This window comes from Giraffa tippelskirchi, chromosome 2, assembly GCF_054371585.1.
Source record: "Giraffa tippelskirchi isolate mGirTip1 chromosome 2, T2T-mGirTip1v1.2.pri, whole genome shotgun sequence".
NCBI classification, from domain to species: domain Eukaryota; kingdom Metazoa; phylum Chordata; class Mammalia; order Artiodactyla; family Giraffidae; genus Giraffa; species Giraffa tippelskirchi.
In genome coordinates this window covers 34,005,059-34,025,833 of record NC_137276.1, presented here as the reverse complement: position 1 = coordinate 34,025,833, position 20,775 = coordinate 34,005,059, and the positions used below count along the sequence as shown (strand labels likewise).

Sequence of the window (20,775 nt, the reverse complement as noted above, 5' to 3'; positions counted from 1 at the left end):
CAGAAACATATCTGCTATTCTTCATATCCTGGCTGTAGCATTTGTATTGGTCATCACATATCCTAATATGTATCTAATATTAACTAGTACTATGTATATAGTATCATGTAGTCAGTGCAAAGTAGAGCAAAATGATTAGTGTGTGCCAGTGAGACCTAGTTCTCCAGTGTATGTTTCTAATAAAAAGCAGAATTTGACAAGCCACTTCTCAGGTTTTCCTTCTTTTGGCATATTGCAAGTAAGAAAGGAAAAAAAAGGCAAATACGTCATGCTGTTCCTTATAATGATATGCACAGAGAAAGACAGGGGAATGAGAGCAGAAAATCTCCCTTGGATGCATGTTGTCTAGAGTTATTTGGGGTTTGGTTTTAAAAGTGAGACATAATGTTTTCAAGAGCAGCTTCATATGTAGGGAATATTAAGATCAGTGATAGTGAGAATTCAGTTTAAAATAAGACATAGTGACCCACAATTGAAAATCAAAACAGAAATCATTGAGATTGTGTACAAGAAATTACCTTAATCAGTCTCCCTCCAAAAAGAGAGAGGACACAAATATCACAAGTTGTTATTTAAATAGGGGCCATCTCTTTGATGCCATGGATATTGAAAGCATAATAAAGGAAGTATTTTGAACAGCTCTATGTCCACCGACTTGATAAATTAATTGAAATGGGTCAGTTCCTTAAGTATGCAATCTGCTGAAACTCACCCAAGAGGGTATAACATTAGTAACCTGCCATAATAGGAAACTCTGAACTTTCCTTCCCTCAGTGGCCACATTGATTCAGAGCAGCACATGGATCAATTTTCTTTGTAAAAATATCCAGAACCTAGTTGAAAGATTTCTCTACCTTAGTGGACATGAATCTAGTTACATCAAAGCCAGAAAGAACAGCAGAAATACACTCTTGTCATAACTATCAACCTCTTCAGTTCATTTCAGTCACTCAGTCATGTCCGACTCTTGCAACCCCATGAACCACAGCATGCCAGGCCTTCCTGTCCATCACCAACTCCCGGAGTTTACCCAAACTTATGTCCATCAAGTCGGTGATGCCATCCAACCATCTCATCCTCTGTCATCCTCTTCTCCTCTTGCACTCAATCTTTCCTAGCATCAGGGTCTTTCTTATGAACCTCTACAAAGTGCCATATAATTGAGCATGAACTCCCACCTCCATCCCCAGCTCCCAGATTGTCTCTGAGGAGCAAAGGAGTTGGCATTCACATCTGGCCTTCCATTTACAATTTTGGGGGCAGTTGCATGAGGAACTAGCTTCTGTGTTGCTTGTTTTAGAACACTGACAGAACTCAGCATACTCTTGATAACAGACAATGAACAGAACAGAAGAAGCAGGCTGGACTAGCCAGCAAATTTTAGAGACCGTCACAATCTTTGAATGAACTGATTGATGAGGTTCTCCTGCATGAGACTAGTCAATGAAGACAATGAGTGTGACTATTTGTCCAAAGTCCAGAAAGCAATGCAGAGTCAAGGAAAATGAAGTAAGAGGAAATACATGATTTAAGTGAAAGATAATTCAAAACAGCAGTCATAAACATCATTACTGGATTCATGAGAACAATAAAGAAATGAAGCAGAAATTTCAAGAAAAAGACAATGGGAAGGCACCAAGCAGAAATCAGAGAGATGAAGAATATAATGACTAAACCTAAGACATCATTAAAGGGTTCAGAACAGACTAGAGCAGGCAGAAGAAATTGTTAGTTAACTCAAATATAGATCACTGGAAATTATTCAACCAGGAGAATGAGAAGAAAGAAGAAGGAAAAAGAAAAAGAAAGCCTAAAAGATTTATGGAACATTGTGAAATGACCAATATATTAAGAGCAGAAATCCTAGAAGGGGAAGAGAGAAAGGGAAAGGACTAGAAAGCTTATTCAAAGTAACAATGACAGAAAACGTCCTACATCTGAAAAGGAAGTGGATGGAAATATACTGGGCTTATAAAAGAACCTCAAATAAAAAGAAATCTACACTGAGACACAATATAATCAAATTGTCAAAAGTAAATTATGAAAGAATTTTGAAAGCAGCAAGAGAAAGCGATTTGTCACAGACAAGTGTGCCCTTTCAGTACTACCAGAATATTGCAGAACCCTTTCAGAAGAGAATGAGAAAATAGTTCAAAGAAATGAAAGAAAAAAAAAACAACTCACCAACAAAGAACCTATACTCATCAATATTGTCTAAAAAAATGAGAGCTAAAGCTTTCTCCCCAAAACAAAGCTAAGAACATTCCTCATCGCTCAAACTGCTTTACAAGAAATGCTAGGGGGCGTTCTTCAATCTGCAGTGAAAGCACCATAAACAACAACATAATAGTATAAGGAGGAGAAGGACATTCTGTGAAGGCCAAATATATAGAAAAATACAGAACATGTATTGCTGTGAGGTAGTGGTGTTATTTGCAAGTGATATCATTTTATATATAGAAACTCCCAGACTCAACAAAACACTCTCAGAGCTAATCAATGAATTCAGTAAAGTTGCAGGATATAAAATCAACAAAAGAAATAGTTGCATCTCTTTACACTAACAGTGAAACGTCTGACAAAGAAATAGGGAAAATTACCTCATTCACAATAGCATAAAAAACAATAAAATACACAGGAATAAATTTAATGGTGGAAGTGAAAGATCTATACAATCAGAAGTAAAAGACTTGGTTAAGAGAAAGGGAAGAAGACACAAACAGATATCTTGTGTTCATAGATCAGAAGCATTAAAATTGTTAAAATATCCATAACTATCCGAAGCTGTCTCACCGCAGTCCCTATCAAAATTCCAATTACATTTTCTACAGAAATAGGGAGGCCATGCTAAAATTTGTATGTAAGCAAAAACAGCCTACATGAAGTATGGGTTTGAGCAAGCTCTGGGAGTTGGTGGTGGACAGAGAAGCCTGGCGTGCTGCAGTCCATGGGGCCGCAAAGAGTCAGACACGACTGAGTGACTGAACTAACTAAAAAGAGCCTGAATAGCCAAAGCAATCCTGAGAAAGAAGAAAAAAGCCAGAGGCATTCTACTTCCTGATCTCAAACTATACTATGAAGCTATTGGACTGGCAGAAAATATTGTTAAAATGTTCATACCACCCAAAGCCATCTCTGGATTTAATGCAATCCCTATCAAAATACCAGGCCTCTCGGGTGGCTCAGATGGTAAAGTGTCTGCCTGCAATGAGGGACACATGGTGAGTTTCGATCCCTGGGTTGGGAATATCCCCTGGAGAAGGAAATGGGAACCCACTCCAGTACTCTTGCCAGAAAATTCCACGGACAGAGCAGCCTGGTAGGCTACAGTCCATGGGGTTGCAAAGAGTTGGACACGACTGAGCAACTTCACTTATCAAAATACCCTTGACATTTTTCACAAAACTGTAACAATCCTAAGCTTCATGTAGAACTATGAAGGACCATGAATTGCCAAAGCAGTCCTGAGAATAAAGAATAAAGCCAGAGGTATTACTCTTCCAGACTTCAAACCATACTACAAGGCTACGCTGATCAAAATAGCATGGTACTGGTGTAAGCACAGACAGAGCAATGGAACAGAATAGAGAGCTCAGAAATAAACTCAAGCACATATGGTCAGTTAATCTATGACAAAGGAGGCAAGAGTTTACAAAAGTGAAAAGAGAGTCTCTTCAATAAGTGGTGCTGGGAAAACATGGTGCTACACGTAAAGTAATGAAATTAGAACATTTACTTACACCATAAACAAAAGAAACCTCAAATGGATGAAAGACCTAAATGTAAGATCAGAAACCATGAAACTCCTAGAAGAAAACATAGAACACTCTTTGACATAAATTGTAGCAATAATTTCTTTTGGGTTGGTCTCTTAAGGCGAAAGAAATAAAAGCAAAAATAAACAAATGGAACTTAATTAAAATTAAAAACTTTGTACAGCAGAGGAAGTCAGCAAAAAGACAACCTTTAGAATAAGAGAAAATATTTACAAATAATACATTTAATGGGGTTAATATCCAAAATACATAAACAACTCATACAACTCAATGTCAAGCAAGCAACTCTATTAAAAACGGAGGAAGATATGAATAGGCTTTTTAAAAAAAGACATATTGATGGCTACCAGGCACATGAAAAGATATTCAACATTGCTAATCATCAGAAAGATGCAAATCAAAACCACAGGAATCACCTCACCCCTCAGAATGGCTGTCATCAAAAAGGCCACAAATAACAAATGTTGGAGAGGATGAGGAGAAAAGAGAACTCTTGAACACTATTGGTGGGAATGTAAATTGGTGCAGGCACTATAGAAAACAATAAGGAGTTGTCTCAAAAAACTAAAAATAGAACTACCATATGATCCAGCAATTCCACTCCTGGGTGTATAGCCAAGGAAAATGAAAACCCTAATTCAAAGAGATAGCTCCACTTCAGTGTTCATAGCAGCACTACTTACAAGTCAAGGTATTGAGTCAATTCCTAGGCAGATTGATAAGAGGTCCAGGGGTCCCCACGGAGAGAGGGATCTGGAATTCTCAAGGAGGAAGAAAGGACAAACTTTTTTTCCTATACACTCCTTAGGATTATATAACAATAATGTATCCTGCTTGAGGACAGTTTCTGGAAAAAAACCTTCTGGCTAATCTGTTATCTTAAAATATAAATTATGGGAGTGGGTCTAGTAAGTTCTTTACAACCTCCAGACATTCTTTTGATTCACCGTAATAACTAATTAAAAGTATATAACTCTATTGCTAACACTAGTGAGGGAGCAGTCTTTCTGCCCCCTTCTGATGTCTATGTCAGAAGCTTTCTCTTCTCTTTTATAGTTTAATAGAACTTTATTACACAAAAGCTCTGAGTGATCAAGCCTTGTCTCTGGCCCTGGATTGAATTCTTTTCCTCCGGAGGTCAAGAATCCTGGTGTCTTTCATGGTTCAGCAACAGCCTTCAGTATGGAAGCAAGCCAAGTGTCCATCAACAGACAAGTGGATAAAGAAGATGTGGTACAAACACAGTGGAATATTACTCAGCCATAAAAATAATGCAATTTTACCAATTGAAGCAAAGTGAATGTTCCTAGAGAATATTATGCTTGCTTAAATAAGAGAAAGAAAAATACTGTATTATATCACTTATATGTGAAATCCAAAAAATAATACAAATGTCTATATATATAAAGCAGAAACAGACTCAGAGATATATAAAACAAACTACTGGTTACCAAAGAAGAGAAGGAAGAGGAGTGGCAAGTTAGGGATATGATATTAAAAGATACTAACTACTCTGTATAAAATAGATAAGCAATAAGACTGTATTGTAAAGCACAGGCAGTTATGGCAATGATCTTTTAATAACATTCAATGGAACATAATTTGTAAAAATATTGAATCACTATGTTGTACACCTGAAAGATATAATATTGGAATTAACTATAGGCTTCAAATAAAAATAAATTCTATTAATTAAAAAGAATAATCCAAATCCACAGTTCTAGTCAGCCTGAAGTTTGTATTACTTTATGATAGTGGGGAGCTTAATGCTGATGCTCTCCTAATCGTTTGGACAGCAACAAGAATGCTACTGATGTGTGATGTCACTGAACTGGGAGTTGGAAAACTAGGATTCTAACCCATGGCCTTGTACTAATGCAGTGAGGACACCTTATCCACTGCCACTAAATTGCTGATCAGAAGAAAGAAAGATTGGACTAACTGATCTCAGAGATTCCTTCAATCTTTAAATTATCCTTGACTCTCTCACTCTATAAAAAGCAGCAAGCTTTAACAGAAGGAAAATGAATCAAAGCAGACACACTGATCTCTCAAGGAATAAAAGGGCAGCTCTAAAGAAAGTGACCAAATTCATTTCACCCACAATAACCTGTTCAGTTCTTTTAGAGTTTAGAGCTACGTAAGTTAGGCAGCAAATTACTGCTTCTCTTTGTTGTAAATAAGAGCTACTCTGAGTGTTAGACTCAATCAAGTTTACCGGTTACAAAACTAAACTTTTCTGGCTACCATTTTAGTCAACCGGTGCAGTAATTATTAAACGAAAAAATATATTTGGAAATTTATTGACTGGGATGAGTCACAAAATATTGAATCAAGGTTCATACTCAGTATGTGGTGACCCTGGTGAACTGAATGCTTGCTTGTGGGGAAACAGTGGCTGACTTTATTTTTCTGGGCTCCAAAATCACTGCAGATGGTGATTGCAGCCATGAAATTAAAAGACGCTTACTCCTTGGAAGAAAAGTTATGACCAACCTAGACAGCATATTAAAAAGCTGAGACATTACTTTGTCAGCAAAGATCCGTCTAGTCAAGGCTATGGTTTTTCCAGTGGTCGTGTATGGATGTGAGAGTTGGACTATAAAGAAAGCTGAGCGTCGAAGAATTGATGCTTTTGAACTATGGTGTTGGAGGAGATTCTTGAGAGTCCCTTGGACTGCAAGAAGATCCAACCAGTCCATCCTAAAGGAGATCAGTCCTGGGTGTTCATTGGAAGGACTGATGATGAAGCTGAAACTCCAATACTTTGGCCACTTGATGTGAAGAGCTGACTCATTTGAAAAGACCCTGATGCTGGGAAAGATTGAAGGCAGGAGGAGAAGGGGACGACAGAGGATGAGATGGTTGGATGGCATCACCGACTCAATGGACATGGGTTTGGGTAAACTCCGGGAGTTGGTGATGGACAAGGAGGCCTGGCGTGCTGTGGTTCGTGGGGTCACAAAGAGTCGGACACGACTCAGCAAATGAACTGAACTGAACTGAACACATGACTCAGAAGATGTGGGTTCCAGTCTCAGCTCTACCACATACAGATACTGTGTCCTTGGCACAAGAACTGAATCTCCAAGGCCCAGTTTCTTCAACCCCCAAATGGAAATAGTTTTACTTTTGTTGTTATTCAGTCACTCAGTCGTGTCTGATTCTTTGAGATCCCATGGACTTCAGCATGCCAGCCTTCCCTGTCCTTCACTGTCTCCTGAAACTTGCTCATATGCATGTCCATTGAGTCAATGATGTCATCCAACCATCTCATCCTCTGTTGCCCCCATCTCCTCCTACCCTCAATCTTTCCCAGCATCAGGGTCTTTTCCAATGAGTCAGCCCTTCACATCAGATGGCCAAAATATTGGAGCTTCAGCTTCAGCTTCAGCATCAGCTCTTTCAATGAGTATTCAGGGTTGATTTCCTTTAGAACTGACTAGTTTGATCTCCTTGCAGTCCAAAGGACTCAGGCAAAGGTAACTGAAAGAATAAAGAGATATCATAGGTGTGAAAATCTTCTCTTACATGGTGAATAAAACATGAATCCATGCAAACATGAGGGATAAAACATTTTGTAATTAGGTCTCGACAAAAATTTACTTCTCCCTACTAAAAGATCTTAGAAATAACTGCACTAATCAATTTAAACATATATGATATCTTTGTAGAACATGTGGTTGTAAAACACTGCCATTAGTGATCTAGTGATTTTTACCTTTCCAGTGATATTTAGATCTTCATGACCACTAACTCTCATCTCCTGTTTGGGTCTGCGTGTACTGGTGGTTCTGTGCTGTGGGTCTGTTTAATGAAGTCCATGCCTCTGATCCTCCAATGAATCCACACCTGTTGTTCTGTGTAAAATCTCTCTTCCTTGCTCCTGATGACAAATTGAAATTATAATGGAGTAATCACAGTTCAGACATACAAAAAATGAAGTCAGGAGGCCATTGAGGATCTAGTCTCAAGCTTATCTCCGCATCTCTGAGAACTTGATGTTTCTCTGACCTGTACGAGACCCAAGGACAGGATCAGCCCTACTCAGAGAAACACCTGACAGTTGCAGTCTTATGTTCTCAAGGTCTCCCCTTTTAACAATGCAACAATTTTGGACCCCAACCATTGCTTACTTAACAGGAGCTCTTACTTGCCATGTCCAACTATGATTCTTGACAAAAAATTCACGTAATGTTGTGAGTTTTGCCTTTATAAGCCTCTACCTTTTTGTAGTCTAGTGAAATGTGATTCAGTTGCTTAATGAATCTGTGTCTCTTGGGCTGCAGTCCTAACAACTGCCATGTCTTGATTGCAAGTCCTGATTCTTATATCAATCAGGTCTTCATTTTCTAAAGTTTTGGTTTGCTACTGTGCAAACTTTATTGCATTGTTGTTGTTTAGATGCTCGGTTGTGTCCAATTCTTTTGTGACCTCATGGACTGTAGCCCACCAGGTTCCTCTGTCCAAGGCATTGTCCAGACAAGAAATCCTGGAATGGGTTGCTATTTCCTTCTACAGGAGATCTTTCTGACCCAGAGTTCAAACCTGCAGCTCCTGCTGCATTTCCTGCATTGTAGGAAGATTCTTTACTGATGAGCCACAGGAGAAGCCCCCTTTATTTCATGATTTCTGACAAAGTCAGACTCCAAAGGGCAACAAAGCATTTGGGTTTGGAAGCAACTGGGAGGCTTAAGCCACAGTTTCTCAGGCCTTCTATATAAATTCTTGAGATTGGTTCTTCCTTCTATTGCCTGAGCAAGTTTTACCTCTTTGTTGATGAGGAGGGGAGAGTACCTTTTTAACATTTCTCCACTTGAGAATCTATGATCCTTTTCACCTTGGAGTCCAGGGAGATGTATTTACTGTGATGCCTGTTGTTTTGTGAACTGTCAGTGGGGTGCATATTCAGAGTACCATTTTAGGGTGTTTGGCTTTTTTTTTTCTCTAAAATTGTTCCTGAGGCAGCTGTGGTATATATGAGACAGCATCACAATGGGCATCAGAAAATTTCAGTTTAAATCCTAATTTTATTTATTATGAGCCTTGTGACACTGGGTGATTGTCTTCTTTACCCGGAATCTCCCTTTCCCCCATTTGAAAAACACAAATTTACCATCTCTACCTTCCAGCGTTTGTTTTGCTGAGGTAGTCCTGGGATTTCTAGGTAAAAGTCATGTTGATTTACCTAGACAACTACTTTATATGTCTTTGGTCATTCAGGATGCTTGAATTATGTTATTGTTAACCATGATTTTCCAGAATGGAGATCTGGTTGAAATCAAGAGGTGTTTATTTGGGATTTGTTAGGACTGCTGCTCAGAAGACACATATTCAGGAAGCACTTAAGCTGTATTCTTCCACACTACAAAATGAGGAAGTTTATAAGGGCAAAAATGACAAATTGTGTTAAAAATTAGAATCGGATATTTTGTAATAACTGTTAATGGAAAGCAACCTTTAATAATTGTACAAAAAAATTAAAATTTTAAAAAGTAAGGATCTTGAGAATAGAAAATCATCCTGGATTACCCGATATGCCCAGTGGAATTGTAAGAGTCCTTGTAGGAGGAGGTCAAGAGGATCAAAGAGCTATGAAGATGCTGTGCTGTTGACCTTGGCAATGGAGGAGGTGGTGTGAGCTGAGGAATGCAGGTGGCCTCCAGAAACTGGAAAAGGTAAGGAAATGGATTCTCCCGAGAGCCTCCAGGAGGAGTGAAGCCCTGTCAACACCTTAACTTTCAGACTTGTGATCTCTAGAATTGTAGGATAATAAATTAGTGTTGTCTTAAGCCAAGAAAGAAAAAAAAGAATTAGCGTTGGAGATGGGAAGATGTAAAGATACTTGTTAAGCAAAGGTTGGTTGTGTTTGAAGTGATTAAATAGTTGTGAAGCAGGCAATTTTGAAACTATAAACTTGCAGTTAGCTATTAGTATATATCATTTTGAAAATGGCTGGTAGAGTACTTGAGTTTGACACAGTTCAGAATTGAAGTAGTCAGTGATGCAGGAACATGTCTGAAATCACATCCACAATGACTGCCCACAGTTACTCCATTTTGATTTTCTTAAATATATCATCATTAACTATTTTTTAAATAGGTAACTGTAATGTTGGGTTTCTGTGGGAGCTCCATAGTAAAGAATCCACCTGCCAATGTAGGAGAGGTGGGTTCGATCCTTGGGTCAGGAAGATCCCCTGGAGAAGGAAATGGCAACCCACTTCAGTATTCTTGCCTGGGAAATCCCATGGACAGAGGAGCCTGGCAGGCTACAGTCCATGGGGCACAAAGAGTTGGACACGACTTAGTCACTAAACAGCCACAAGTGCAATGTTAGTACAATGCAGTCAAACACTTTGAAGTCTTTCATTTTCAAGGACAAAATATGCTAGCATTAGATAGAGCATTCTTTTTAAATAAAGAAGGTATATATTACAGTGATTGTCCTCAAAGTGAAACATTCCCAGCTGGTCACTGATTTGAATCCAGAATTTCAAGCCCTTTTTGTCATTAGATTTTTTATTTCAGTGGTTCTCAATCTTGGCTGCATAATGGAACCACTTTGTAAAATTATAACTGGAACAGCAGGTACTGTGATTAAACCAGAATCTCCAGAGTGGTCACTGGACACAGGGAAAACAAGACTAAAAGACAGCTTATTTTGATTTTTATCAGTGGGGTAACATCTACTCAGGATAGAGTGCAAAGTGGATATAACTGATTGGCTTGTTTATATGGGAGAGACCAAGGTTGAATTAACAGGTACTATTATAAAAGCTTTAGACTTCATGCTGACAGTCATCTGAGTAAGAAGAGAAGGCATCAATGGATCTGACTGTGGTCCTGGTGCTCTGTCTCTCCTGTCTGCTTCTCCTCTCACTCTGGAAACAGAGCTCTGGGAAAGGGAAGCTCCCCCCGGGCCCCACTCCTCTCCTGATTCTTGGAAACATCCTACAGTTAGATGTTAAGAATATCAGCAAATCAAAACCACAATGAGGTATCATTTCACACCAGTCAGAATGGCTGCTATCCAAAAGTCTACAAGCAATAAATGCTGGAGAGGGTGTGGAGAAAAGGGAACCCTCTTACACTGTTGGTGGGAATGCAAACTAGTACAGCCACTATGGAGAACGGTGTGGAGATTCCTTAAAAAACTGGGAATAGAACTGCCGTATGACCCAGCAATCCCACTGCTGGGCATATACACCGAGGAAACCAGAATTGAAAGAGACGCATGTACCCCAATGTTCATCGCAGCACTGTTTACAATAGCCAGGACATGGAAGCAACCTAGATGTCCATCAGCAGACGAATGGATAAGGAAGCTGTGGTACATATACACAATGGAATATTACTCAGCCATTAAAAAAAATACATTTGAATCGGTTCTACTGAGATGGATGAAACTGGAGCCCATTATACAGAGTGAAGTAAGCCAGAAAGAAAAACAACAATACAGTATACTAATGCATATATATGGAATTTGAAAGATGGTAACGATAACCCTATATGCGAGACAGAATAAGAGACACAGATGCATGGAACAATTTTATGGACTCTGAGGGAGAAGGTGAGGGTGGGACATTCTGGGAGAATAGCATTGAAACATGTATATTATCATATGTGAAACAGAACACCATTCCATGTTCGATGCATGTGACAAGGGCTCAGGGCCGGGGCAATGGGATGATCCAGAAGGATGGGATGGGGAGGGAGGTGGGTGGGGGGTCCAGGAAGGGGAACACATGTAAACCCATGGCTGATTCATGTCAATGTATGGCAAAAACTATTACAATATTGTAAAGTAATTAGCCCCCAACTAAAATAAATAAATTTATATATAAAAAAAAAAGAATATCAGCAAATCCTTAAGTAATGTAAGTAGGTTGTAAGCTCCTCCAGTGTCTTGCAAACAGTAAGTAAATTAAGCCAAAATAAAAAAATAATATATATATGCATAAACTTTGATAGTTCTCCTGTTTTGGGGTTTTTTTTTTTTTTTAGCTCTGTCATTGTCATAGAGAAACAAAATAATGTGTTTTGTAAGTAGAGGATCACTTAGCTCTTTGAATAGAGCAATCAAAATAATAAGGTGTCAAAAGTTAAATGCTTCTCTTCTTTATTTCACAGCCTGGGGCTGAAGGTAAATGGTAAATGAAGTGCTTGGCAATAATAAATGTTCCTTGCGGAAGATGTACACTATATAAGCTGTATATTTTGTTCAGATGATCAATTCTATGAAAACAGAACTTTTCTGAAGAAGCACATTGTGCTCGGTATTAAGGAAATAGCTCTGTGTTCAAGACCAGCATGAGTGAGTGAAAGAAAGAAGTCATCAGTCAGGGTCCAACTGGAGGCAGCAGCATTCATTTTGATTCTGCAGGAAGTTGCTGTCTGTACCCTGTGAATGCTGCAGGATGGAAGATGTTGTTCTTCCATGAGATGCTGCGTGTCCTGGAGCTGCCTCTATGATGCTTCCTCTCTTTCTGTGTTAGTGACACCAGTGGATCTCAAACTAGGCTGGGCGTTAGAACTATTTGAACTTATTTTTTAAAATATAGAATTGTAGTATATTCAATATTTTGCAATGGCCTATAATGGAACAGAATTTGAAAAATAACATGTTTTATATTTATGTATTATATATATTATATGTGTGTATGTATGTATATACATGTATATGTATGTATACATATATAAAACTGAATCATATATACATGTATGATATACACTGTAAGATATGTGTATATATATATATATAAACATATACATATATATGTATACATAATATATATATAAAACTGAATCAGTTTGCTGTAATCTTGAAACTAGTACTGTAGTTTTATAATAGTACTACAAGTCAACTCTCCTTCAAAAAATAATTGTAGCATTCATCACAGGACTGGAGAATGAGAATTCTCATGGGAACAACTCTACATATAACTCTGACGCAGTTAGCTGGGTGTTGGTTTAAAGGTGGGCTTTGAGGAATCATATATTGTTCAAGGATCAGAAGTTGAACAAGGAGAGATTCAAATTTCAATCCTCTATATGCAGTAACTCTGGGACACTGGAATGAAATGAAATTCCTTGACCATGGTTTCCTTATTTATAAGTGGAGCAAATAAACTTGCTGAAGGTGTTGATATGAGGATTAGTTGTCATCTGTGTGCCGATTACTTTGGCTATTGCCTGGCATTGCAGTTCATCCGTTAGTGGAAGCTGTAACAACCACCATCATGTTTAGGTATTGAATTCAGGAATATTTAGGCTGTATGTGGAGAAGGAAATGGCAACCCACGCCAGTGTTCTTGCCTGGAGAATCCCAGGGACAGAGGAGCCTGGTGGGCTGCCGTCTATGGGGTCGCACAGAGTCGGACACGACTGAAGCGACAGCAGCAGCAGCAGCAACTATACATTATTGAAAGCTGAGTTTTGAAATCTCCCACTGTTATTGTAGAACTCTCCATTTATCCTTTCAATTCTATAAATGTTTGCTTCATATATTTTGGGGGCTCTGTTGCTTGATGAATACATATTTATAATTACATGACTTGATGAATTCACCTTTCTTAGTCCAGTGTAAAACATCCCATTCTTATTTGGTCCCTTTAGACTATTTTTGATAAAAATTTTTTCTAACATTAATACAGCCAGTCTTGCTTTATTTGGCTGCTCATAATTTGCAAAATCTCCTTCCTTCTTTCTCATTCAATGTATTTGTGTTTTGGCATCTCAAATGTACAACATCTTGTACCACATACAAAGTTTTTGTTGAGAATAGTGGACATATAACATATTAGTTATAGATTATGGTGCCACATAATGATTCAATATATGCATATAATAAAAAATGATTACCACAATATATATAATTAACATTTATTATCACACATAGTTACAGATTTTTTTCTTGTAAATGTTAGGATTTGCTCTCTTAGCAATTCAAATAGGGAATATGTCATTAACTATAGTCATCATGCTATATTACATCATCAGGACTTATTTATTTTTTAACTGGACTATTTGCACCTCAGCAGTGGCCACAGGCCACAGGTCAGTTTTCGTTCCAATCCCAAAGAAAGGCAATGCCAAAGAATGCTCAAACTACTGCACAATTGCACTCATCTCACATGCTAGTAAAGTAATGCTCAAAATTCTCCAAGCCAGACTTCAGCAATACGTGAACTGGGAACTTCCAGATGTTCAAGCTGGTTTTAGAAAAGGCAGAGGAACCAGAGATCAAATTGCCAATATCCGCTGGATCATCGAAAAAGCAAGAGAGTTCCAGAAAAACATCTATTTCTGCTTTATTGACTACGCCAAAGCCTTTGACTGTGTGGATCACAATAAACTTTGGAAAATTCTTAAAGAGATGGGAATACCAGACCATCTGACCTGTCTCTTGAGAAACCTGTATGCAGGTCAGGAAGCAACAGTTAGAACTGGACATGGAACAACAGACTGGTTCCAAATAGGAAAAGGAGTATGTCAAGGCTGTATATTGTCACCCTGCTTATTGAACTTACATGCAGAGTACATCATGAGAAACGCTGGGCTGGAAGAAACACAAGCTGGAATCAAGATTGCCGGGAGAAATATCAATAACCTCAGATATGCGGATGACACCACCCTTATGGCAGAAAGTGAGGAAGAACTAAAGAGCCTCTTGATGAAGGTGAAGGAGGAGAGTGAAAAAGTTGGCTTAAAGCTCAACGTTCAGAAAACTAAGATCATGGCATCTGGTCCCATCACTTCATGGGAAATAGATGGGGAGACAGTGGAAACAGTGTCAGACTTTATTTTTTTGGGCTCCAGAATCACTGCTGATGGTGACTGCAGCCATGAAATTAAAAGACGCTTACTCCTTGGAAGGAAGGTAATGGCCAACCTAGATAGCATATTTAAAAGCAGAGACATTACTTTGCCAACAAAAGTCCGTCTAGTCAAGGCTATGGTTTTTCCAGTGGTCATGTATGGATGTGAGAGTTGGACGGTGAAGAAAGCTGAGTGCTGCAGAATTGATGCTTTTGAACTGTGGTGTTGGAGAAGACTCTTGAGAGTCCCTTGGACTGCAAGGAGATCCAACCAGTCCATCCTAAAAGAGATCAATCCTGGGTGTTCATTGGAAGGTCTGATGTTGAAGCTGAAGCTCCAATACTTTGGGCACCTCATGTGAAGGGTTGAGTCATTGGAAAAGACCCTAATGCTGGGTAGGATTGGGGGCGGGAGGAGAAGGGGACGACAGAGGATGAGATGGTTGGATGGCATCACCGACTCGATGAACATGGGCTTGGGTAGACTCCAGGAGTTGGTGATGGACAGAGAGGCCTGGCGTGCTGCAATTCATGGGGTCGCAGAGAGTCGGACACGACTGAGCGACTGAACTGAACTGAACTGAACTGATATCACTAAAACTACCATTTAATAAAAAAAACCTGTAATCACTTTTTCAAATTCAGATGCACATTAGAATTATCTTCGAATTTTTTGAAAAATGCAAATGCTTAGGTATTGTTTTTTTCTCCAAAGTTCCAGATGTGATTCTAGTGAGCAGCCATGTTTAAAAGTAACTGGATTATATGATAATCTTTTGTTTTTATCTAGTTTGTTTCTCATTTTCTCTTTCATATTCAGTGCTCCTATTTCATTTAGTTTATGTTTTCTAATTTTTCTGGTTTTGTTGTTGTTCTTTCTCAAACCTTTACCAAATGTAGCAGAAAAACTTTTATTTATATATGTATAATATAATATATACATTTTAGAAATTTATGAATTTTTGCTTAGCTAAAAAATACATGACATTTTGGTTCCACTTGTTTTACTATGTATGAATAGAATGCTAGAATTCTAATTTATATTCACTTAAACCTTTGGTATAATTCCATTTATTCTGGCATCAAGTATTACTGCTGAAAGTCTAGAAATCTTATTAACTTAGTGATTTTTAAAAAATTTCTAATGAGGCTTGAAACTTCTAACCCAATTCTGAAAAATGGTAAATAGATACTATGTTTTAAAAAAAAAAACAAAAACAAAACAGGAAATTAACATGTGGTACAATTAACAAGCCCAGTATCAACTGGGCTTCCCTGGTAACTCAGCTGGCAAAGATTCTGCCTGCAATGCAGGAGACCCCAGTTCTTTCCTGGGTTGGGTAGATCCCTTGGAGATAGGCTCCACACTCCAGTATTCTTGGGCTTCCCTGGTGGCTCAGACGTAGAGAATCTGCCAGCGGTGCGGGAGACCTGGGTTTGACGCCTGGATTGTGAAGATCCCCTGGAGAAGGGCATGGCAACCCACTCCAGTATTCTTGCCTAGAGAATCCCCATGGACAGGGAGGAGCCTGGTAGGCTACAGTCCGTGGGCTCACAAAGCAACTCGGACATGACTGAGCAACTCAGCAAAACTCAGCACAGCACAGCACAGTATTAACTAAAGTACAGATTTTGTTCAAATTTCACAAAATTTTATGCTAGTGTCCATTGTTTGTTTTCATACCTTATTCAAGATTCCACATTGTATTTAGTTGCCTTGATCTGCTTCAGCTGCATGCAGCAAATTCTGATAAATGCTCTTTTCATTTTTATTCCATTACAAATATTTTCTAATTTTCCTTGTTATGGCTTCTTAGATATACCCATCATTTAAGAGTGGATATTTAATATCCAGATACCTGGAGTTGTTAAAGTATCCTTGATATTAATTTCGCATTTAGATGCTTTCTTCCCTTCAATCACCCTCTGTGTTTTTTTTCTTTTAACCTTTTTAAGGTTTTCAGTGGCTAAGTCAAAGATCTGTCTTGATAAATGTCACATTGCACTTGAAAATATGCGGGGTATTCAAACATATCTTTTGATATGGATTTCTGACATAATCCATAGTGGTAAGAGAATACACTCTGTATGATTTCAATATCTTTAGATCATGAAATTTTTGCACCTTGTTTTATGCCCCTGGATATGTTGCATTGTTTCCTGGTTTACAGTATATGGGAACTTGAATAGAATTTGTACCCTGCTATTGTGTGAAAATTGTATAAATCTAACTGTGTTGAATTGGTTCATAGTGCTTTTCAGATCTACTATATACTTCTACTTTTCTTTCTATTCATTCTATTAATTTTTGCGAGTTTGATATTGAAACTCCAAATAAAAATCTTAATTTACCTACTTAAAAAAAATAATTGCAAAACGCAGTGGAGCTATGTGTAAATTTGTTCTGTATTTTCCAAGTCGCCTATAAATGTGGTATTATACTTTGATAATGTAAAGGATTAAAAATATTTTAAAATAAAAAGATAACTAATTAGGACTTACTGTATAGCACGGGGGTCTACCCAATATTCTATAATTGTCTATATGGGAAAATAATCTAAAGGATAAAAAGAGTGGTTATATGTATACGTATAACCTATTCACTTTGCTGTATACTTGAAACTAACATTTGTAAATCAAGTGTACTCCAATAAACTTGCTTAATTTGGTAATAAATAAATAAATAAAAATGGCATAGAATACACTGATTGTCTTCAAAGTCATAAATCTGCAACTGATCATTGACTTGAATCCAGAGATTTGAGCTGTTTTTTGGCATCAAATTATTTATTTCAGTGGTTCTCAATCCTGACTGCACAGTGAAATTTTTTTTTTTTAATTATCAAACATGGATCCCTGCCCAGTACAAGTAAATGACAATCTCCAAAGTCATTACTGGAGGGAAAACAAGACTAAAGGACACTTTAATTTTATCTTTATCAGTGGCCGAAGTCCACTCAGAATAGAGTATAAAGTGGATGTGATTGATTGATATCTTTAGTCCTCGGAGAGACCCGTATTGAATCAGCAGGGACTTAGATTTCAGGCTCACAGTCCTCTGAGTAAGAAGAGAAGGCATCAATGGATCTGGCTGTGGTCCTGGTGCTCTGTCTCTCCTGTCTGCTTCTCCTCTCACTCTGGAAACAGAGCTCTGGGAAAGGGAAGCTCCCACCGGGCCCCACTCCTCTCCCGATTCTTGGAAACATCTTACAGTTAGATATTAGGAACATCAGCAAATCTTTAACCAATGTAAGTAGACTTTATGCTCTTCCAGTGGCTTGAAAAGGGTAAGTAAATTAAGTCCAGTTTTAAAAATAATATATATTTCTCTGGGCACATTGTTTTTTTTCTTTTACTTTTTAATTTGTATTTATCTATTTTTGAGTGCATTGGGTCTTCCTTGCTGCACACAAGCTTTCTTGAGTTGTGGCAGATTGGAGCTGCTCTCTAGTTGCGGTGCACAGGCTTCTCATTGTGGTGGCTTCTCTTGTTGTGGAGCATGGGTTCTATGGTACATGGGCTCAGGAGTTGTGGAAAACAGGCTTAGGTGCCTTGTGGCATAAGGAATCTTTCTGCACCAGGAATTAAACTTTCAACAGGTGAATTATTAACCACTGGACCACCAGGGAAGTCCTGGGCACATTGTTAAAACAGATCAGCAAATTACTCCCTGTAAATTCTGGTATTTCTGTTGTCTTTTCTGGCCTATCATTGTCATAAGTATAGAAACTAAGTAATGTGTTTTGTGAGCAGAGAAATATTTGTCTTTGCACATGTAATAGAATCAAAATAATAAAGTGGCAAAAGCTGCAAGTGTTACTTCCCTTCTTTGTTTCACAGCCATTTGCTGTGGTTTGGGACTGAAAGTAAATGATAAGTGTTTTGTGATTAGAGATTTCCTTGGAGAAGTCTTTTACTATATAAGCTGTGTGTTTTGTTCAGATGGCCATGAAAATAGAACTTTTCTGAAGAAGTACCTTGTGCTCAGTATTAAGGAAATAGCTCTGCATTCAGCGCAAGCATGAGTGAATGAGAGAAAGAAGTCACCAGTCAGGGTCCCACTGGCGGCAGCAGCACTCATTTGGATTCTGCAGGAAGATGCTGTCTGTACGCTGTAAATACTGCAGGATGGAAGATGTTGTTCCTCCATGAGCTATGCATGTCCTGAGGCTGCCTCTATGATGCTTCCTCCCTTTCTGTGTTAGTGACACCAGTGGATCTCAAACTAAGCTGGGCATTAGAGTTATCTGAATTCATTTTTTAAAATATGGAATTCTAGTATTCATCATAGTGCTAGGGAATACGAATTCCCATTGTAAGGACCCTACACATGGTTCTGAAGCAGTCAGCTAGGTGATGGTTTAAAGGTGGGCCTCGGGGATTGACGCATTGCTCCTTAAGGATCAGAAGGTGAATAAGAATTTCAAATTTAAATCTTCTATGTAGTAGTCATGGGATGCTGGAAAGGAAATGGAATTCCCCAACCTGTTTCCTTATTTATTGTTGTTGTTCAGTTGCTCAGTCGTGTTCGACTCTTTGCAACCCCGTGGACTGCAGCATGCCAGGCTTCCCTGTCCATCACCATCTGCCGGAGCTTACTCAAACTCATGTCCATTGAGTCAGCGATGCCATCCAACCATCTTGTCCTCTGTCGTCCCCTTCTTCTCCTGCCTTCAATCTTTCCCAGCATCAGGATCTTTTCAAATGAGTCACCTCTTCGCATCAGGTGGCCAAACCATTGGAGCTTCAGCTTCAGCATCAGTCCTTCCAATGAATATTCAGGGTTGATTTAATTTAGGATTGACTGGTTTGATCTTCTTGCAATCCAAGGGACTCTGAAGAGTTTTCTCCAACACTACAACTCAAAAGCATCAATTCTTCAGCACTCAGCCTTCTTTATGGTTCAACTCTCACATCCATACATAACTACTGGAAAAACCATAGCTTTGACTAGATAGACTTTTGTCATCAGAGTAATATCTCTGCTTTTTAATATGCTGTCTAGGTTGGTCATTGTTTTTCTTCCAAGGAGCAAGCATCTTTTAATTTTATTGCTGCAGTCACCATCTGCAGTGATTTTGGAGCCCAAGAAAATAAAATCTGTCACTGTTTCCATTGTTTCCCCATCTATTTGCCATGAAGAGATGAAACAGGATGCCATGATCTTAGTTTTTTGAATGTTGAGTTTTAAGCTAGCTTTTCACTCTCCTCTTTCACTTTCATCAAGAGGCTCCTTAGTTCCTCTTCGCTTTCTGCCATAAAGGTGGTGTCACTGCATATCTGAGGTTATTTATATTTCTCCTGACAATCTTGATTCCAGCTTGTGCTTCATCCAGCCCGGCATTTCACATGATGTGCTCCTTATTTGTAAGCCGGGCAAATAAACCTGCTGAAGGTGCTGATATGAGAATTAATTGTAATCTGGGTACCAGTTACTTGGGCCATTGCCTAGCATAACAGATCATCCGTTAATGGAAATGATAACAATTACCATCATACTTATGTATTAAATTCAGAAATATTTAGGCTGCATGTGGCAGAATGAAAGCATAATAGTAGGATGATAATACATTCTGCCTCAGGTACAATATAGTTTCAAATATTGACTTCTTTTGCTATTATGTGTACCTCCCTTCACAGCTCTCAAAAGTCTATGGCCCTGTGTTCACTGTGTATTTCGGCATGAAGCCCATCGTGGTCTTGCATGGATATGAAGCCGTGAAAGAAGCCCTGATTGATCTGGGAGAGGAGTTTTCTGGAAGAGGCGTGTTTCCGTTGGCTGAAAGAGCTAATAAAGGAAATGGTATGTGTTAAGCTTTGGCAATGGGAGTGGGCAGGATGGAAACAGGAATTTGAAGATCTCTCTTGCAGAACTTGGTCCATGTGGGAGGCTGCCAAGTGTCAGCTTACTTCTCCTTTCCTAGGACCTCCCTCCTAGTCTCTGTTTCTCCTCCTGGTAGGAATACTTTTCAGCAATGGGAAGACATGGAAGGAGATCCGGCGCTTCTCCCTCATGACCCTGAGAAATTTGGGGATGGGGAAGAGGAGCATTGAGGACCGAGTTCAAGAGGAAGCACGCTGCCTGGTGGAGGAGTTGAGAAAAACCAGTGGTAAGCAATTCTACACTCTGTAATTCTATCCTTAATAGTCTTCTCTCTCTCCAATGATGCCCCTTGGAAA

General features: G+C 38.7%; 1 protein-coding gene across 2 annotated transcripts in view; it reads left to right on the top strand.

Annotated features, from left to right (window-relative positions):
• Positions 1 to 17,676: 17,676 nt before the first annotated feature.
• LOC145531419 (cytochrome P450 2C19-like) overlaps positions 17,677 to 20,775 on the top strand; it is a 51,945-nt gene continuing 48,846 nt past the window's right edge. For both annotated transcript variants that reach the window (XM_081553866.1, XM_081553870.1), the window contains exons 1-3: positions 17,677 to 17,844; positions 20,236 to 20,398; positions 20,556 to 20,705. In XM_081553866.1, coding sequence (XP_081409992.1) covers positions 17,677 to 17,844; positions 20,236 to 20,398; positions 20,556 to 20,705 — 481 coding nt within the window. The remainder of the gene's footprint in view (positions 17,845 to 20,235; positions 20,399 to 20,555; positions 20,706 to 20,775) is intronic.